This window comes from Malaclemys terrapin, chromosome 8, assembly GCF_027887155.1.
Source record: "Malaclemys terrapin pileata isolate rMalTer1 chromosome 8, rMalTer1.hap1, whole genome shotgun sequence".
Taxonomy (NCBI): Eukaryota; Metazoa; Chordata; order Testudines; family Emydidae; genus Malaclemys; species Malaclemys terrapin.
The window spans coordinates 104,632,927-104,654,452 of NC_071512.1; the positions used below are offsets into that span (position 1 = coordinate 104,632,927).

The 21,526-nt window shown below is 45.2% G+C and overlaps 1 protein-coding gene across 1 annotated transcript in view; it reads right to left on the reverse strand.

Moving 5' to 3' along the window:
• LOC128842489 (cytochrome P450 4B1-like) overlaps positions 1–14,439 on the reverse strand; it is a 31,156-nt gene extending 16,717 nt beyond the window's left edge. Inside the window, exons 1-4 of the mRNA XM_054038527.1 lie at positions 14,035–14,439; positions 8,832–8,973; positions 7,557–7,601; positions 1,091–1,218 (exon numbers count right to left, since the gene is read on the reverse strand). Coding sequence (XP_053894502.1) covers positions 1,091–1,218; positions 7,557–7,601; positions 8,832–8,973; positions 14,035–14,439 — 720 coding nt within the window. The remainder of the gene's footprint in view (positions 1–1,090; positions 1,219–7,556; positions 7,602–8,831; positions 8,974–14,034) is intronic.
• Positions 14,440–21,526: the final 7,087 nt, after the last annotated feature.

The window sequence follows — 21,526 nt, forward strand, 5'->3', positions numbered from 1 at the left end:
AAGAACCTATTTAATGCCTTATTAATAGTAGTAATCACTATTGTAGATTAGATGTGATTTTTGGATCACGGTAAAAGGGAACCCCAAATCCCTGGATTCTAGAATTGTTACCTATTGAAAAGCAATGAAATACTGCAGCTGGAATCCATTTCAGAAAGGCCCAGACTGCCAATTGTCTAACAGGCAAAACGCATTAATTAACTCAAGAGTAGAGCTGGTCAGGACCCATTCCTCACACACCTTTTCATTTTAAAATGTGTCCCTCACAGAGCTGGTCAGAACACCGGGGCATTTTCCATTGAAAAGGACAACTTTTCATTGGAAAACAAAACTCAAAACCCCACAAATATTTGGCTGTAAACTGCCGAAAAGTTTTTAAAAATTGTTTTAAAGTTTTGATGGGGAGAAAAAACGAAAATGTTCAAGGACAGGAGACGCGTCACAGGCAGATTTTCGTTTACTCAAAACACCATTCTCTGATCAGCCCTGGTCCCTTATTTTTTTTTTTTAATGATATTATAGGCCAGGGGTAGGCAACCTATGGCACGCATGCCGAAGGCGGCACGCAAGCTGATTTTCAGTGGCACTCACACTGCCCGGGTCCTGGCCACTGGTCTGGGCGGTTCTGCATTTTAATTTAATTTTAAATGAAGCTTCTTAAACCTACTAAAAACCTTATTTACTTTACATACAACAATAGTTTAGTTCTATATTATAGACTTATAGAAAGAGACCGTCTAAAAACGTTAAAATGTATTACTGGCACATGAAACCTTAAATTAGAGTGAATAAATGAAGACTCGGCACACCACTTCTGAAAGGTTGCCGAACCCTGTTATAGGCTTTGCCACAGAGTCTGTACATCTTCTGGACCAATTAGTTGCTATAGCTCAGAAAAGAAATGTGATTCATTCAAAAAGCTAAACCACCAAAAAAGAGAATTTCCATGGAATTATAGACTGTACAGGCTGATAACAGCTAAGTAACAGCAAGAACAGCAAGGAAACTCTTGATCCATCACTTTGCCTTCAACCCATCAAGGATAAGAAACTAACATAATAAATATGGCAATAGCAATCATCATTCCTACCAGCATCACTTTGGTAGAATCTGCAATCAATGGCACGTAAGGTTTCAAAATGTCATAATGAAACCCTGGAGTCAGCAGTTTACGATGCTGGTACCACTTTGGCCCATGTAAGACCAATAATCCTTTCCCTGGGGGAACACAAGCAATAGAATTCAGATCATTTCAGATTTTAAAGACCATAAGCAGATATTTTTGATGTGTATAGGTAAAGCCTTAGCCTACAATAACTAAAACTTCCATCAGAGATGGAAACTATTTGGTCACATCTACTCCATCTCCTATTTGTTAGGATAGTATATTTTCTAGTGCTACGATAACAAACAACTGATAGGAATGCAGAGGATCTTGATCTTTCATCTTCAAATTTCACCATGATTGTTCAGGATCATACTCCAGATGATGATTTTATTGTAGATAGGTGACCAGGTTTAGATGAAATAAGAACCTATTTGAACCTTTCACCCATAACTTGAAACTAACTAATCTTTTACCAATCTCCAGTAAAATTAGCTTTGATATTCATTTTCGTGCTTCTCTGTATTTACCAGAAGTGGACGTACAGAAATGCCTGTAGAAAGGCTGTACTCCCAAGATTCCTGATTGGACCAGAAGCAAAGAATAGCCTAACTCGCAAGAGAATGCCTGTTCTTATGAAATCCACAACCAGATTTCTAGATCCAAGAAGTTCAGATGAGCAGCTAAACTTTTGGTTGCTTCTTCAAACTGAACCTTTGGATCGGGAAGGAATTTTCCTCCAGGGTAGATTGGCAGAGGCCCTGGAGGTTTTTCGCCTTCCTCCGCAGCATGGGGCAGGGGTCGCTGGCTGGAGGATTCTCAGCGATTTGAAGTCTTTAAATCATGATTTGGGGACTTCAACAGCTGAGTCAAGGGAGAGAATTCTTCCAGGAGTGGGTGGGTCAGCTTTTGTGGCCCGCATCATGCGGGAGGTCAGACTAGATGATCATAATGGTCCCTTCTGACCTTAGAGTCTATGAGTCTATGAGTCTATCTTCGCCCGTCACTAGTCCTTGCTGGATTCAAGGTATGTTAATGGAATTTAATTTGTATATATCACATAAGTATAGGGTTGCCAACTTTGACAAATTCCTGGAGATTTCATCACATGACATAATCTTTAATTAAAGATTAATTTTTAATTCCTGGAGACTCCAGGACAGGCCTAGAGGGTTGGTAACTCTACATAAGTAGCATCTTGTGGGGGAGAGACCTCAGTGTTGATACAAAAATGATAATAAAAATGTTAACTTTTTTTTTAAGTTGCTACAAACTTGTCTGGACCTTTACTGAACATTAAGATATAGCCATAATAATGTTTTAGCCAGGATGCTTGAAAATATAACAGGCACATGTTTAGCTAATTATGTTACAAAATGTTAAAGCTAATCAAAGAAATAGTGGAAGGTTTCTGTTTCTAATAGCCAAAGACAAGCAGTCATCAAGTAGAATAACCATTTACACCCTGATAGGAAGAAAACTGATTATGAAAGGAATTCAAAGTTGTGCTATCAGAGCAATAAATCAAGAGGTAAATTAGTCCTATAACAGATCCCCTCCCCTTTTCTTTTCAAAGAGAAACCGGAGTTTAAACCCACACAAGGAATGCTAGGAATATCCTCATTGAAATTGATTTCTCCTGTAAACACACTAAAGTCTTCATTCTTTAAACCTGCAGAATATTCATGATGGTAAATGTTTTTACTAGGGCTGTCGATTAATCGCAGTTAACTCACGCTATGAACTCAAAAAAATTAATCATAGTTAACAAAATTAATCGTGATTAATTACAGTTTTAATCGCACTGTTATACAATAGAATACCAATTGAAATTTATTAAATATTTTGGGATGTTTTTCTAAATTTTCAAATATATTGATTGAAATTACAACACAGAATGCAAAGTGTACAGTGCTCAATTAATATTATTTATTTTTGTTACAAATATTTGCACTGTAAAAATGATAAACAAAAGAAATAGTCTTTTTTCAATTCACCTCATACAAGTACTGTAGTGCAATCTCTTTATTGTGAAAGTGCAACTTACAAATGTAGATTTTTTTTGTTACATAACTGCACTCAAAAACAAAACAATGTAAAACTTTAGAGCCTACAAGTCCACTCAGTCCTACTTCTTGTTCAGCCACTCGCTCAAACAAACAAGTTTGTTTACATTTACGGGAGATAATGCTGCCCGCTTCTTATTTACAGTGTCACCTGAAAGTGAGAACAGGGGTTCGCATGGCACTTTTGTAGCCGACTTTGCCAGGTATTTACATGCCAGATCTGCTAAATATTCATATGACCCTTCATGCTTTGACCACCATTCCAGAGGACATGCTTCCATGCTGATGACACTCGTTAAAAGTAATTGGTTAATTAAATTTGTGACTGAACTCCTTGGGGGAGAAATGTATGTCTCCTGCTCTGTGTTTTACCCGCATTCTGCCATATATTTCATGTTATAACAGGCTCAGATGATGACCCAGAACATGTTGTTCATTTTAAGAACACTTTCACTGCAGATTTGACAAAGCGCAAAGAAGGTACCACTGTGAGATTTCTAAAAATAGCTACAGCACTTGACCCAAGGTTTAAGAATCTGAAGTGCCGTCCAAAATCTGAGAGGGATGAGGTACTTCTGGAGCATGCTTTCAGAAGAAGTCTTCAAAGAGCAACACTCCGATGAGGATACCTATAGAACCTGAACCACCAAAAAAGAAAATCAACCTTCTGCTGGTGGCATCTGACTCAGATAATGAAAATGAACATGCGTCCGTCGGTCCACACTGCTTTGGATCGTTATCAAGCAGAACCCATCATCAGCACAAAAACATGGAATGGTGGTTGAAGATGAAGGGACATATGAATCTTTAGTACATCTGGCACATAAATATATTGCAACGCCGGCTACAACAGTGCCATGTGAACGCTTGTTCTCACTTTCAGGTGACATTGTAAACAAGACGCGGGGTGCATTATCTCCTGCAAATGTAACCAAACTTGTTTGTCTGAGCAATTGGCTGAACAAGAAGTAGGACTCAGTGGACATGTAGGCTCTAAAGTTTTACATTGCTTTATTTTTGAATGTAGTTTTTTTTTAAGATAATTCTACATTTTGTAAGTTCAACTTTCATGGTAAAGAGATTGCACTCCAGTACTTGTATGAGGTGAATTGAAAAATACTATTTATTTTGCTTTTTACAGCACAAATATTTGTAATAAAAAATAAATATGATGAGCTCTGTACACTTTGTATTCTGTGTTGTAATTTATATATTTGAAAATGTAGAAAACATACAAAAATATGTAAATAAACGGTATTCTATTATTAACAGTGATAGCGATTAATCGCAATTAATTTTTTTAATCGCTTGATAGCCCTAGTTTTTACAGAAGACACTGGTTACTTTCAACTTGTGTTTCCACTTAAGGAGCAACACCTTTGTTGTTTCTCAAATGCTTAAGATGGCATCAGCTGCTTTTAATATGTATATTTGCAAATATTTTGTATCTAAATACAAGCCTTCCTATCATAATTGCTTGATATTATTGTTATATGAATAGTAAGATGTTTTATGTACAAATACAGCAAAGTCATTTGATACTAGACTAACAACTAATATAAGAAGCCATTTAAGTATAGAATAGTTATAATAATGGGGAATTAATTAATCAAAGCAAACCCTCATCCAACACAGGAAGAACATAAAATCATCATTTCCAAAATTTCCATGTAAAATCAACAACTTGAGCTAAGGTCTTACTAAGAGTTATTTAATTTTAAAAGACCGTTTTGAGGACTACAAACTCTTATATAATGAACAGGAATGTTTGGACTTTTTGAAAACAGAATTTCACTTCCTGTCAAACTAAGGTAAAAACATTATATCAGAAAATGGACTGAATGAAAAGAGTTAGTTTTAACTTTAAAAGTTATCTGGATATTCCCTGCCACAAGAACAAAGGTAATTAGCCGACTGGCTAAGCAGCAGTTCTGCAGAAAAGGACCTGGGGATTACAGTGGATGAGAAGCTGGATATGAGTCAGCAGTGTGCCCTTGTTGCCAAGAAGGCTAGCGGCATATTGGGCTGCATTAGTAGGAGTATTGCCAGCAGATCAAGGGAAGTGATTATTCCCCTCTATTCGGCACTGGTGAGGCCACACCTGGAGTATTATGTCCAGTTTTTGGCCCCCACTAGAGAAAGGATGTGGACAAATTGTAGAGAGTCCAGTGGAGGGCAACGAAAATGATTAGGGGGTTGGGGCACATGACTTACAAGGAGAGGCTGAGGGAACTGGGATTGTTTAGTCTGCAGAAGAGAAGAGTGAGGGGGGATTTGATAGCAGCCTTCAGCTACCTGAAAGGGGGTTCCAAAGAGGATGGATCTAGACTGTTCTCAGTGGTGGCAGATGACAGAACAAGGAGTAATGGTCTCAAGTTGCAGTGGGGGAGGTCCAGGTTGGATATTAGGAAACACTATTTCACTAGGAGGGTGGTGAAGCACTGGAATGGGTTACCTAGGGAGGTGATGAAATCTCCATCCTTAGAAGTTTTGAAGGCCCGGCTTGACAAAGCCCTGGCTGGGATGATTTAGTTGGGGTTGATCCTGCTTTGAGCAGGGGGTTGGACTTGATGACCTCCTGAGGTCTCTTCCAAACCTAATCTTCTATGATTTGTTGATAAAGAAATGTTGCATATTCATTAGACAGACTGCATATTCGGGAGTTGAAAATGCCACCTAAGCCAACCCCGAAATCATGGAGTCAAGAAGAGTGGCAGCAACCAACCAGAATCTAAAACAAGCATAAAAGAGGTTTGTTTTCCTATAATTTCACAAAAATAAGAAGGTATAAAAGACTCTGAAATAAACATCTCCTGCTCACACACTCCCAGTACTCATGGAGCGAGTACACCCTAACTCATCCTGTCTCTCTCTACAAGCAAGCTGCAACAGGCAGATAAGAAAAACAGAGAAGACTCAAGAAGAAACCAACCCAAAGCAACCTCTCCATGACTTCAACATGGATCGGTGAGAGGAAGTTAACTCACTTACAAGGGATTAGGTTTAAAACTCTTGTAATGATTTTTATTGGAACATTGAAATGCTGTCATAACTTAAATTTACTAACCATTTCTCCTGTTAATCACCAAATGGTTAGATCATGTATTCCTGGAGAGGAGACACGGGCTAAACATTGGTAAACCGAGAAACAGTGGGATTTAATTGGATTTAGGATTCTTAATATTTGTAACTGGCCTGTTTTGAGATAGCTTGTTAAATGGCTTCTTCTAAGAAACTAATGTAAATATCGTCTTCGAATTCATAGGATTTAGTTAAGATTGCTTCCTTTGCCCAGCTATAAACTGTTTGGGGCTTAAACAAATTATTTTGCCAGACATTAAACACTTACGTATCTAATAAGCTACAACCAAATTCACAAGAATTTTGGAAAACACTATACTTGGGTCTTTACTTATTGAGGGAAAAGTGACCCCTCCTCCCAACAGGCGGGTTCGCTCTCAAGGGTATAATCTCTGTTAAAAGCTCACCACAGAAAGGCTTGCAAAAGAGACTAATGGAAGTTACAGTCTAGAATCAGTGCAGCAAAGTCAGTGGATCACAGCTGGCCTTTAGTAGGCTGCCTGATTGGCTCCACTGCTTCTTGCTTGGAAGAGGCAGCAGACTGGCTCTTAAATCCAGCAGCAGTGGCTTAAAGTATTAGCCTGTGGCTGCAATAGCTCCTACTCCTGCCTCGGTCCCAGCCCTGCTCCGGCCTTGCTTCACTCCAGGTAACCCAGCTCTGACCCTGGCTGCTGACTCCAGCTAGGACCCTTGGCTCTGATGCCTGGCTACCGACTTCTGTCCAACCACTAGGCCTGACTCCTGTTCCGATCACTAGACATGACTGCCCACCTCCCCGTCACTGACACTAACCAGTTTATCAATCTGTGATTTGTGGTATTTTGTTTAATGTTTTCTTTTTCTTTCTTTAATAATCAAAAGGCCAGAGTTAATCATTGTGATTAGTTGGCTTGGTGTTTCCTATGGTATGTCAAAGAGCCCTGGTGATTAAATAATGGAAGCCACACCAATGAGTTGGCAGTAAGAGAAACAATCCATAACAGCTGGCCTACCCTTTCTTATTTCGCTAAACTCAATATTTTTAGTAATTTTTAAAAGAAAATGACTTTGTATCCGCCAATTTAAAACTAGCCCTTTCAACCCTGCAATCTGAACCTTCTTCTCCGGCATGTAACCACCTTTATCCAAAAGCTTCTTCAAGTTTCACCTTTTTTTGACACACAATGCATACATGATGATTTCAGAGAGCTTCTGGCCCTCACTACACCAAGGAGCGGGAAATGCCATCGATTGATGGCTTGTTCTTGACTGACCTCGGCATCATTTCTGGTCGAGAATATGGAGGAGACCACGAATATACGTACCAATCCATGGAACTATATGCCTATAGCTAACGTTATCCTTGGGATCTGGAAAAGTCAATTGAGAGAGAGAGAAGAAGATAATACTTTATTAGTAATGATTCACTGCATTGTACGTTTATCTGTGGGGTACACACCAACCTTCAGTTGTGAATGAAACAAAATTGGTGGCATCTCTTCATAATGAATCAATATTACACAACAAAGCAACACCCAGTTCAGCATAATTGTGAGGTGGCTGAATGAAGGACAGATGCAAGACTAGCATTAACCAAGGATACTGCAGGTCTAGAGCTGAACGGGAACATGGAAAGGGACCTCAGGAGGTCATCTAGTCCAACCACCTGCTCAAAGCAGGACCAATCCCCAACTAAATCATCCCAGCCAGGGCTTTGTCAAGCCTGACCTTAAAAGCCTCTAAGGAAGGAGATTCCACTACCTCCCTAGGTAACCCATTCCAGTGCTTCACCACCCTCCTAGTGAAATAGTGTTTCCTAATATCCAACCTAAACCTCCCCCACTGCAACTTGAGACCATTACTCCTTGTTCTGTCATCTGCCACCACTGAGAACAGTCTAGATCCATCCTCTTTGGAACCCCCTTTCAGGTAGCTGAAAGCAGCTATCAAATCCCCCCTCATTCTTCTCTTCTGCAGACTAAACAATCCCAGTTCCCTCAGCCTCTCCTCATAAGGCATGTGCTCCAGCCCCCTAATCATTTTTGTTGCACTCCGCTGGACTCTTTCCAATTTTTCCACATCTTTTTTGTAGTGTGGGGCCCAAAACTGGACACAGTACTCCAGATGAGGCCTCACCAATGTCTAATAGAGGGGAATGATCGCGTCCCTCAATCTGCTGGCACAGCCCCTACTTATACAGCTCGAAATGCCGTTAGCCTTCTTGGCAACAAGGGCACACTGTCGACTCATATCCAGCTTCTCGTCCACTGTAACCCCTAGGTCCTTTTCTGCAGAACTGCTGCCTAGCCATTCGGTCCCTAGTCTGTAGCAGTGCATGGGATTCTTCCGTCCTAAGTGCGGATTCTGCACTTGTCCTTGTTGAAACTCATCAGATTTCTTTGGACCCAATCCTCTAATTTGTCTAGGTCCTCTATCAGTTTGCAGATGATGATGCATTAAGGAGTTGGGATTCCTGAGTGACATCATAGTTGTGGAATTCTGCTTTGCTGTGAATAGTTAATACCCGGGAAATTATGCTCGGCATTTGCAATTTGCAGGAACGTTACAATCGTTCAGAACTCAGATGCACCATGCCTTACCTCCTCTGGCAAATACGGCCTTGGCATAATCAGGGTGGGTGATGTTTAAGAATGCTGAGAAACTCCCAAACCAGAGAGGGAAGGCGTACGGGTACTTCTGGCTCCATAGCTCTGTTTTGTTTAAAATCTCCCCTTGTAGAAGCTGCAACAGCGGAGGCAAAAAGAGAGAAGAAAACAGGGTTGGAAAACTGTCCAGAAGAGCTCATGGTAATCTTGCTACAGCCAGAAGAATGGGGAATGTTCATAGGACATGACAGTTATAAATAGTCCATGGTCTCTCTGAATTGGCCTGATGTACTGCAGAGAGGGTTGTTATTTTAAACATTATATGAAATAACTGTTCATCCAGGGATTCTCACCAAGGAAAATACCTTTACATGGAATGCTGTAACGGACTGGTCAGTGTATGTTACCTGTCCCTACCCTGGAACCAATCCACAGAGGATGTGAATCTGTTACAGCTCCCAGCAGGACAGCCTGGCTTTTTAGCTCATAGATGGAGACTCAAGTTTTCAGCTCTATGAGGTTTCTGGTTCAATCCTTGCCACAGTGGTACAATATATAATGGACTTTGTAAAGGAGCAGGAGGAATCTAACCAACCAATAAAAAGCCCAGATAAAGATGGGCCAGAAGCTGTCACAGATCAGGACTGATCTAAAATTCCCTTTGTGGTCTCACAAGGGCACCCACTCTAGGCTCCCAACTCCTCAGCCGTCACCTCTCTGGGGCGGAGACCTGTCTCTCTCCCTACTGGCAGACTGCGCAGTTCCCCAGCAAGTCAGACTGCCCAAGCAGGCCTGCTTGGCTTTCTCCTCAGAGGCTGTAAACAGCATAATTGCCCCTGGTTAGAAATTAACACCCTGCTCTTTTAAGCAAACACATTTGTTATAAAGGTGAAAACATTACAGAGAAAACATGTTAAAAACAACAAAAGGACCTACACACATGCTAACTAGCATATCAGAGATCATAACCCCCACCCCAAACTCCAACAAGGGCTCTGGTAGGAGTCAGTCTTTCAATCCACACACAGGGTGTTTTCTTTGGTTACAAGTTCATACGTCTTTTGCTCAGAAGAAGATCCCTCATGAATAAATCTGCCTGTCCTTTATACATCTGGGGTCTCTAATTTAGAGATTCCAGGAGCAGGTAAACAGACAATGGACCTTTCCTCAGGGCATAGCTTCAAAAGGCTGGGTTTTTTGCATAACTAGAAAGGGGATGAGGTACATTTGCATTCATCTCCCCCCAGAGATTTCCTAGGAAACCCACTTAGCCAAAAGTTCATTCTTGCCTGGCACACTGTTTAAAAGAGTCCTTTGATGCTCATAACACTTCCTAGGGTTTGCATTCGTCACATCTCCCCCTAGAGATGTTACATACAATCCCACAATAATATATAAACCTTTGCATCGTTAATTCAATAACTCCTAAAATACTCAACTTAATCCAATAAGGTTTGTCCAGGATGGTGAAGGAAATTACCATATCTGTCACAAAAGCATTCACCCATCCCTTCCATCAAACGGTGGTGGAGTTAGCATGGAAACCAATGCCAAACCACCGCTGGGTTTGGTTTTACAAGTGTAAGCACAGTCTGGATGAGCTCTCCTCTGACATCTAGTGGTGAGCTGTGGAAAGACTTCAGAAGCTGATCTCGTTTGCATGGACACACCCACCCTGCCTAGGTGCTCAGCATGATGGGACTGCTTGCACAAATGATCACTTGTGGCTGGTGTTGGATCCCCAGTCTCCTTGTTATTGGGGCAGGAGTAATAAAGCGTTGCTATCCTGATTGTGTGAACTTTTGGGGCAATTTGCTCCTGAGGAAAAGTCCTTGTTATGTCTAACTTCTGCAGAGTCACCCCACTGATTTACATACAGAATGTGGCATCGGGTGTGAGCCACAGCTTGGGGGCAGGATATAGGCCATGGTGCAATACTTAGACTGTACACTCGTTAGAACAGGAACTATGTTTTTAATCTGTGTTTGAGCAGCACCTAGTCCTTTGGGGTCCTGGTTCATGACTAGACTGCTAAGTGCTACGGGAATACACATAATAATAATTAATAATATAGTAACGTCTAGGATCACTAAAGGCTTGATCCAAAGCCCATCGAAATTAATGGATCAGTGCCTCATTTCTTAATGATCCTATTTCAGATTTACTCTAGTTCTGACGCTTTAATGGGGCCCTTGTTTGCTCATTAACCTGGAAACAGCTGAACTTTGAAACTCAAACACAAGCCTGTAAATAGCTTGCCTTTTGGAGCAGATCCTGGATAGCATTTCACTGTGGAATAATGAAAGGCCAGATTCTGATACCTTAACTCGCACTGAATAATATCTGACGCTACAGCTGGAGCTACTCCTAGACAGGGGCGGCTCTATGGTTTTTGCCGCCCCAAGCACGGCAGTCAGGTGGCTTTCGGCGGCACGCCTGCGGGCGGTCCGCTGGCCACGTGGATTCGGCGGCACACCTGCGGGTAGTCCGCTGGCCACGCGGATTCAGTGGCATGCCTGCAGGAGGTCTGCTGGTCCCGCGCCTTCAGCGTCCCTGCCGCCGAATTACCGCCGAAGCCGCGGGGCTGGCGGACCTCCCACAGGCATGCTGCCGAAGGCAGCCTGACGGCCGCCCTCACAACAACCAGCAGGCCACCCCCCGTGGCTTGCCACCCCAGGCGCGCGCTTGCTGCGCTGGTGCCTGGAGCCGCCCCTGCTCCTGGCGTAGGGTCCTACTCAGTATGAGTAACTGGATCACAATCTGATCCTCAGTTACAAGCGATTGAAAAATCATGTTTGAGCCCGCCCATTAGACATCTGCCTAAACGGCCTCACACCTGCTGCCTTTGAAGTCGATGGGAGCTGAATCAGGCCCATTTTATAGCAAAGGCCTGTCTGCTTTGTCACATCGCTGGGGAGGGGCCGGGCAGAAGCTCCCTGTGAATGGGAGAGTGGGGGTCAGAGGGATAGGAGGGGGAAGGAGGGGAACTACTAAGACTTGGGGAGGGAGGGGGAAAGCAGGGCAGCTCCTTCACCTCTCCTGGGCTGGACAAGATACCAAGCCAAGTTTGTGACAGTACCCATAAGACATGGAGCCAGAGCAACAAGTAACAGGGAAAATATTTCGCAACTCCTTTTCCTAGCCCTGATCCGCTGAAACTTCATGAGGTTCCCCAGTCTTTGCAGTCCACTGATTTCCATGGGTGCAAAACCATGGAAGGGATAGCTGGGGGAGGGATAGCTCAGTGGTTTGAGCATTGGCCTGCTAAACCCAGGGTTGTGAGTTCAATCCTTGAGGGGGCTACTTAGGGATCTGGGGCAAAAATCAGTACTTGGTCCTGCTAGTGAAGGCAGGGGGCTGGACTTGATGACCTTTCAAGGTCCCTTCCAGTTCTAGGAGATGGGATATCTCCATTAATTATTATAAGACCATGCCCTTCACCTTTCACTCCTAAACTTCAGTCCCAGGTCTTGTACAGCATCTAACAATTACAACCACTTAATTCAGCCTAGTAACCTTTGAATGGGTTATGTTTCCAGGGGAAATGGAAATATTTACAGCCATACACTAGAGTGGTTATGGATTTTCTCTACGGGTTATAAAGATTTAATTAAGGGAGACCCTAAATTTTAGAAGGATAGTCTGGGCGACCCTATACCATTGCAGACATTAGTGTTCCTAGCTCCAAGTGCAGGATCTATGGCCTTGGAACTGATGATGCACAAATTTACTCATCTGAGTAGCCCTCAAATCAACAGTCACTCACCACCACAAACCAATGGTCTATAATTATCTGTTCTTGCATTCATTGCTCATTCTAATCTCCAGCTAAAGTCAGTGGAAATCGGACCTTATCCTGGATTCCCCATACTACCTTCAGACTTGCTAGACTAACACCACCAAGTATATATTTATTGTATTACTATGTTATTACCAGGGCTTGTGTTAACTTTTCATTGATTTATTATTAAAAAAATCAATAATAGCTACATTTACCATTATGGATCGTATGGAATTCCTATTCCTGTAAGAAAGAATCTTCTTCTGTCCCCTGCAGCTGTCAAAATACTCTTACCCCGGTCTCTGACGCTGGGTCTGACCCTCAGCGCTGTTCCTGGCCTCTGATTCCTGCTATAACCGCTAGGCCTGACCATTGCTACTCCAACCACTAGGCATGACTGCTCACACCCCAGTCCATGACAATCAGTGCTGACTGCTGAGTGTGGGATTTGTGGCATGGGCCGGCACATTACAAACTGATCATAACTACTTGGTACATCTCATTTGGCAATGGAATTAACGAAACCCTACAAACGCGTATCTGCCATGTGTGGAAGCTTGATCCTAATATGCATTCTGCCCTTCTGCAAAGGAATTACAACATGGAGACCATTGCAGTGGTTTCACTCTCAGTTCACTCCCCAGTCAAACCAGAAGAGACCTGGGGTCAGCAGGTGGAAATCAGTGTAGTTTTAATGGCGCTACCCTGATTTACGCCAGGTGAAGAGTTGACCCATAAGGTGTCATAAGGTGTTACCTTCTCCTTTGCCCTCAGTTAATCATTACCTCTTTGTGGTTTTTGCACTGAGCTGTGTCTTTTGTTCTTTACACAACACTCTTTAGATCATGATTGCAGAGCAAGCTTTGTATAGTGCAGGGGTAGACAACCTATGGCATGCGCGCCGAAGGCGGCACGCGAGCTGATTTTCAGCGATGCTCACACTGCCCGGGTCCTGGCCACCGGTCCGGGGGGCTCTGCATTTTAATTTAATATGAAGCTACTTAAACATTTTAAAAACCTTATTTACTTGACATACAACAATAGTTTAGTTATATATTATAGACTTATAGAAAGTGACCTTCTAAAAACATTAAAATGTATGACTGGCACGTGAAACCTTAAATTAGAGTGAATAAATGAAGACTTGGCACACCACTTCTGAAAGGTTGCCGACCCCTGTCTAGTGGGATGCATGACTTACCAATGATTTATATTAGCCCAAGGGGCACAAGGAGGTTTCTCACAGATCCTAGGGACATACCATATCAGTGAGATTTTCCCCGCTTCCCCCCGCCCCTCCCTAGTTCAGGGAAGCTGCTTACTCGGTTCACTGCACTGTGTCTATTTCATTTTTAAATACCACCTCCTTCTGTCCCATCCCCATCCCCCAAGGTGCAAACTCAGCCCTTTTCCTACCTCATGGACATGGCCGTATAGCCAGTGGGTCGGATGGCTTGGGAATCTGCTGAAAGCTTTGATCAATTCCTGTCTCCGGTGATACAGCTGAATCACTTTCAACAGCACACAGGTTAAGCCGAACACAGCAACCAGGTGAAAAACCCGATAGATATCCACCCCCAGCCAGGACCAGGAGGGCTTTAACCCTCTCTCTAGCACAGATGTCATGTTCCTGCTGCTTCTGTTTGGCTCCCGCAAGCTGCACTCATTGTCCTGTCTCACCCGTCCTTTGCTACAGTTATAGTCAGCAGCCCTCAGCCAATGCTGTGCAAAGAGGCAGAATCTCAGAGGCTGCTTTGCTGCCAAATCATGAGAGTCTTTATTGGAGGGAAGAGTCCAACCAGCACAGCCTCGGGGAGCCATCGTTTGTGAGGGGAAGAGGGCAGCAGAGCAACAATCTGGCCTGCCTTTCCTGGGGCTTATGGCAGCAGGAATAACACTCCCATCGCACTGCTGTCAAGAATGGCACAAGGTGTAAGGTAGTGGAAAATCAGCCCCACTGAGTGACCTCCATTGTTCAACGAGGATAAAGAGAACCGTCCAGTGGCTGCTCATTAACTGAGCACCATCCATCCTGTGCACTGAATGCGTCAGGGCGCCGGCGGAAAAATTAGTATGCAATCGTGTAACTAAAGATTGGTTTCGGAGGGGTCGCCGTGGTAAGAAACCCAGGAGCAGGCAGATGTAGGATAACATGCTTCATGCATTAACCTTCTCTTAAGGTTTCAGAGTGGTAGCCGTGTTAGTCTGTATCAGCAAAAAGAACAGGAGTACTTGTGGCACCTTAGAGACTAACAAATTTATTTGGGCATAAGTTTTCGTGGGCTAAAACCCACTTCATCAGATGCATGCAGTGGAAAATACAGTAGGAAGTTATATATATACTGAGAATATGAAAAATGGGTGTTGCCATACCCACTCTAAGGAGACTACGGTGGTATCAATTAAGGTGGGCTATTATCAGCAGGAGAAAAAAAAAAGTTTTGTCGTGATAATCAGGATGGCCCATTTCCAACCGTTGACAAGAAGGTGTGAGGAACAGCAGGGGGAAAATTAGCACGGGGAAATAGTTTTTACTTTGTGTAATGACCCATCCACTCCTGGTCTTTATTCAAGCCTAGTTTAATGGTGTCCAGTTTGCAAATTCATTCCAGTTCTGCAGTTTTTCGTTCGTAGTTTCTCGTTTTGATGGAAAGTCTCCAAGCTGCCCTATTTGGAACCTATTCTCCACGTCGGCCATGTCTACACTAGAAAATTGTGCTATTTTAATGACTCCAGTATAGCTGAAGTGGTACAGGCGTTATACCAGCATGAAGGTGCTTAGTTAGAGTTGTTTCTGTAAGGGAAGAGGAATAACTATACTGGTATCAGGCACTTTTATACTGATATAACTGTGTCTTCGTTTGGGCTTGTACCAGTAGAACTATATCAGTAAACAAACCAGCCCCTTCATCAACATGGTTATCGTGGTACAACCTTCAAGTGTAGACAAGCCCTTCGTCTGAAATGGCTCAGATGTGGGCAGGCTGCAAAGCCCATTTATTCAGCCAGGCCTTTGTGGAGGGAGGGACACGCTAGAAGCGATCAATTATGTGGAAGAGGGTGAGAATTGTTGGGTTGGCTTCTCCTGTGCACTGTTAGCATTGGCACAGGGGTGTGGAGCAGCTGCTGACTTTACTCTGGATTGATTATTGTTTTTAAGCATTGGCAAAGGCCTAGGCCAGGTGCTTGTATCCACAGTGTTATAAATCTGAATAAATAAGCAATAGAAATCTGTTTATCGAGTTCAGCTGTCACAGATGATTAATGCTGGGGCATACGCCCTCCATAGACAATCCTGACTCACTTCTGCCCGTGAAACTCGTATTCTGCACATGCCTCTGCTTATTCACCCCGACAACACTTCAAATTCCTGCCCTGTCGTGGGGAGAACAATCACAACCACAGGCAAATGATATGCTTTGCTGGATGCTTCTTGCAGTGACCATCTTGCTCAACCGACTTTCAACAAGCCATCTGTGCTGCAGACTACAACGGCCCGGGAAACAATGCTCTTTGCCACTGTGTAATAATTGCCCACCGCCTTTCATGACACCATGTTACAATAGGGGGTTATACTGGGTGTCTGCATGCCTGGGGTGTTATAACAAGCTGCTCTGCTCCTTGAAGAGTCTGGAGGCCAGGAGCCAGCAAGCCCTGTTCGATTGTCAGACACAGATGGGAAGGGGTCAGGGGGTTACTATAAAAGGCTAAGAGAATACAATTGGAGGTGGGCGATAGGAAGCAGGTGGGTTGCTGTGGCCAGCCCTGGAGTGGAGAAGATGCAAGAGGAAAGTCCTCTAGATACCTACAACTTGCTTTGGTCAGGAGAATAGCTTTGTTTTGTACTTGAATAATATACTGAACTCTGAGAAAGGGGCCTGATCCAGGCTCTTGGGCTGAGGGACAGGCCAGCAGGCTGCATGTATATTGTAAAGAAAGAGGCTCTGTGAAATTCTTCAGAACTACCATGGGGTCACTAAGCTCTGCTGTTGTCACGCAGTTGTGGTTACTAGTGGAGCTACTAGTGTTGTTTCACTTTAGTAGCACAATGCGTTTAATGAAAGACTAATCTTTAATTCCTGGAAACTCCAAGACAACCGGGGAAGGCTGGCAACCCTACAGATCAGGTGTGTGGCAGTGCAGAGAGGGAGGAGAGAAAGAAAGATATGAAGATGGATGGATGAGGGGGATTGACCCTGAGGTAAGGAGCCTTTTGTTGCTTGGACACTCCTACATCTCCAATCCAACCACAGGGTGGGGAGAGTGGATGGCTCAGAAAAGTGAGCGGGGGAGGGGAGGAAAAGGAGTTTCCCTTGTTAAATATAATTAGAGCCACAATACAGTCCTATGTGTCCACTAGCAGTAAGAAGAATTTGAGTAGTTAGTGCTTTATTTAATTTTGATTTTATTTGTGCTGCTTCTCGGCTCCTTGGAGCTAAGATCCAAGTATAGTGTCTGTTCTTATCAGTTTAATTTCTTCTGATGGACATCTGTGAACACCCGTCCTGAAGATGGAATCTCCTGCAGCCATTTTTGAAAAAATTGATGCTGCTTTGAAGATATACTCCACTCCTGCTATTTCGGAAGAAAACTCTATTTCACCTTCATCTACACTGTTGTCGGCTGCTGCTGTTCCTGTGTTCTCTACTTCCCAGAAAGCTCAGCAGAAACCTATCCCAAAGACCACTCTTGGTGCTTCACGGAAGACCCGGACCACCTGCAAGGATGAAAACATTTGGAGGTGGCTGAAGAAAACCCCCATGGATACCTCTGCAGGGAGACCTAGCACCCAAAAGACAGCTCTTCGGGACCTCACATCCAGGAGCAAGAATATCTCAACAGCTCTTCAGGAGTAGGACCCCTGGAAAACCCTGCCTGCTTCCCAGGACCAGGATGTGAGTGCTGCCCTGCTGCTCCAGAGAAGGCTGCCACCAGAAGAGTCCCCCGACGACGACCCAGGACCAGGATGCTGATGGCTGCCCCGCCGGGAAGGATGCCACTGGAGGAGCCCCCCCGATGACCCGGGACCAGGATGCTGATCTCTGCCCCGCTGCTCCAGAGAGGGATGCTCTGGAAGGAACCACCTCCTCAACCCCAGACCCTGAAACTACTTATCACCCAGCTGTCCGGAGGAGGGCCGCTCGAAGGGGAATGCACTTCAGAGCCCAAGATCTCGATGCTGCATGCTGTCCTTCCGGGCAAAGAGACATCGTGGCCAGTGAGTCCAGCACCCCACCAAGAGCGACTTCACCCCCCCAAGCTTCTCTACCAGACCCAGAGGAATCACCTGGCAAGTCTGCAGGCCCAACAGAGATCCGCCCCATGGAGAGTGAGCTGGGGAAGAAGACTGCATCTACCTCCAGTACCCACTCCCTATAGGTCTCCTCCTCTGCCTCTTCTGTCTCCCTGTCCATGGAGTCCAGACCCTCGCGGCCCTCAGCAAACACGTTCGTAAGACCTACAACAAACGGATTGCTTTCCGGTGTAGCCGCTGCGATCTCCCCTTCGAGACCCAAAGGAAATGTAAGTTCCATTTAGCCACATGCAAGGGACCCCCCACGACCGTGAAGGTGAATCCCACTGACATCCTGCGGGTTCCAACCCTGACCTCCACTGATGGTCTGGCTTCAGCACCCCAGCCAGCATCCCCAGAGTCACAGCAGATAAGGGGGGACCAACCGCCAACTGAGGGAAGCGTAACCCCCGCCTCGAGGACTGACGATGCCACCAAAAGAACCAGTCCCGTCTCCAGAATCCCCATGTTGGACCCTGCTGTGAGGGGGACCACCGCCACCTCGCAAGTCAGCAACCTCACCAGACGCCTCAGCGACCTCATAAAAACCATCCGGCACAACACGGAAACAAGACGCTGCAGCGCTCCCCCACAGGTAACCTCATGCCACCCTGCCGTAGGAGCAACTAGCACTGCCCCCCAGGCCACACGGCGAGACCCAGCCAACGGAGGAGCCTCCCGCAGCCCCCAGATCCCATGGCCGGACCCCGCTCCCGGGAGACCCAACACCTCCTCCAAGGTTACCCAAAGAGCCTCCAACCGCCAAATACCCCATGCCCCACCGAGGACCCCCCAGCTGGATGCAGCCCGCAGAAGAACCAGAACTATCCCCAGCGCTCCCAAACACGACCATGCCCCCACAAAGCCCAGCACCAGTGCTTCCAGAACCCCACTCCCTCCCAGAAGATCCAGCACAGTCTCGGAGACACCGAGAGCTGCCCTCCCCACCACACCAGGACCCCTGCCTCAAGACCCACCTGAATACTGCTCCCCAGTCCGAGGGACAACAAGGCAGCAGACCGTCCTTGCAGCACCTGAACCTGAGGAGACAACGCAGCAGAAGGAGCGATGGCTGCGAGCGAGGGTCGCCATGCTGTGGCAATCCGCCTGGATGGAGGAGCTGGCAAAGGATGAGGACTTCGAGAACTTCGACACCCTGATGGACAACTGCCTGGTGAAAGCCATCGCGCCACGCCTCGGGGAGATCTCCGTGAACCGCACCATCCCTGGTACCAACACCCAGCTACGACCTGACGTGGTCATCACCAACGAGGCCCAGAAAAAGATCATCCTCGTCGACGTTACGGTCTCCTTTGAGAACAGGACCCCGGCATTTCGCGAAGCCTGAGGTCGTAAGCTGGAAAAGTACGCCCCCCCTGGCTGACACCCTGAGAGCGAAGGGCTACGAGGTGCAGATGGACGCCCTGATTGTTGGAGCCCTGGCCGCCTGGGACCCCTGCAACGAGCATGAGCTGTGGACCTGCGGGATCAGTCGACGCTATGCACGGCTCATGTGGCGCCTCATGGTCTCAGACGCCATCCGATGGTCCAGGGACATCTACATCGAGCACATCACCGGCCATCGACAGTGCCAGGAGGCGTGAGCCAGAGTGACATCGTTCTCCCACTACGAGAAAGGGACCAAGTGACCTCCGTTGGATCATATGAACTGGAACCATAAACTCCCTGAACATTAAATCTCACCAAATGTGGGTCAAGCCATCCTCATCATCATATCCACTCATTATACCCCACACCCAAACATAGCCACTCTATGAACTGCATACCCTCATATCTCAATGCCTGTACTTTGACCCATCAACCTTTTACCCCCAATTGGGGATATTGCAGATTCTGTATTCCTTACGCCACCTGATCTTAAACCAAACTTTGCACTCTCGATAATCTGTATGTTATTTCCTGAGAACCAGAAACTTCTACGCTCAAACTCTGTTCACTTTTTTTTAACATCATCTTAATAAAACTTTTAAACTTGATTTTATTTGTGCCCAGATTATATATGTGGGAATTATCCCATTGTATTACCCTGTAACCATGGCTGAGTCAAGACCCTATCCACAGTAACCTACCTTTGTGTTGCTGGTGTAACACTAGTAAGTAGAGTGGTTAAAAACTAGATCCTCATTGTGTCTCCACTGCTTCACACTTGTTCAGAGAAGGTCATTGGTTGTGGGTGACAGGCCCTGGCAAATTCAACTCTGATAGCAAAGCTGGCACAGACAGTCTCACAGCCTTACCAGCGCCAGCTTGTTCCAGCCAAACCTTTCATCATGATGGTAGAATAATGAGTTACAAAGAGTCAACCTCAGTGGGGTGGTCTCAGGGATGCTTGAGGTGAATTATCTGAGAGTGGAGCTAGCTAACCATGTGTTAAAGACCTACATGCCATTGGACTGCAGATATTTCATGTGTACTATATACAGAATCTCTTTGTCAGGGTGATGCTTCCTATTTTCATTCCCAAGTATCTACAAAGAACACAGGGTTTGCCACACAGAATAGAGCCCAGCTCAATCTGGTCTGGTTTTCCACCTCCCTCCATATCAGAACAGATCCTTGTGTACATCAGCAAGGGCTAGTATTAGATGCTTCAGAAGAAGGCACAGTCCCATACGCCACACACCCGCCCACCTCCTGCATGTGTGTGTGCAGACATACCCTTAAAGCAACACACATAGAGGGAAATAAACCTTCTTGTCTCCTGCAGGTGGTTATTCACCTTTCTCCGTGAAGCCATAAAGTTTGATTACTTTATAATCTAGCGTGAACAGCTGAAAATGTAGGATCAGTTATGACACTGCCAAGCCCTTGTTTATTTAAATCCAGCCCTGGTGTTTGCTATACTGACGTCCTACTGCAATAACTATACACTGCATAAGAAATGTCTCCTCTTGTTTGCTTTACATTTGCTAAATAAATTCCTAGATTGAGCCCTTATCTTGTAATTATTGATAGGGGTAACAGAGGTGACGTGTGCGGGGAGGGGGGCATCCGGGGTCATGTTCCCCCCTCCCCAGATTTGCGGCTTGGCTTGCACTGAGCATGCTCACACATTGCTGAACCTATCTGCCCTCACTCTGCCGCTCCACCCCTCCAGGCATGGGCCGTCTCTGAGGGTAGCTAAGAGAAAAGATTAAATCATGTCATTATCAGAGGGGTAGCCGTGTTAGTCTGGATCTGTAAAAAGCAACAGAGAGTCCTGTGGCACCTTTAAGACTAACAGATGTATTGGAGCATAAGCTTCCGTGGGTGAATCCCCACTTCGTCAGACGCATGTAAACGCATCATGTCATTATGTACTTCTTATGAGCCACGGCTACTCTAGTGCAAGTGAAATGTAACCCAATAACTCTGTAACTCCGGCTCGAATCGACCTGCTGCTTTGAAAGGCTTTAAATCCAATTTACTTTAGAAAACATGCATTGCTCTTGTGAGTTCAGCACAGGCACGCAAAACCACACGGCAGGCTGAGCCGGAAACCCTCCGTTTCTCCACAGAGCAGGTACGGCAGCGCGAGCCAGTCCGTGAGACTTGGCATGAGCCGCTGTGGAAGTGCAGCCAAACTATACCCCACGGAGCCCAGTCCCTGGGCCC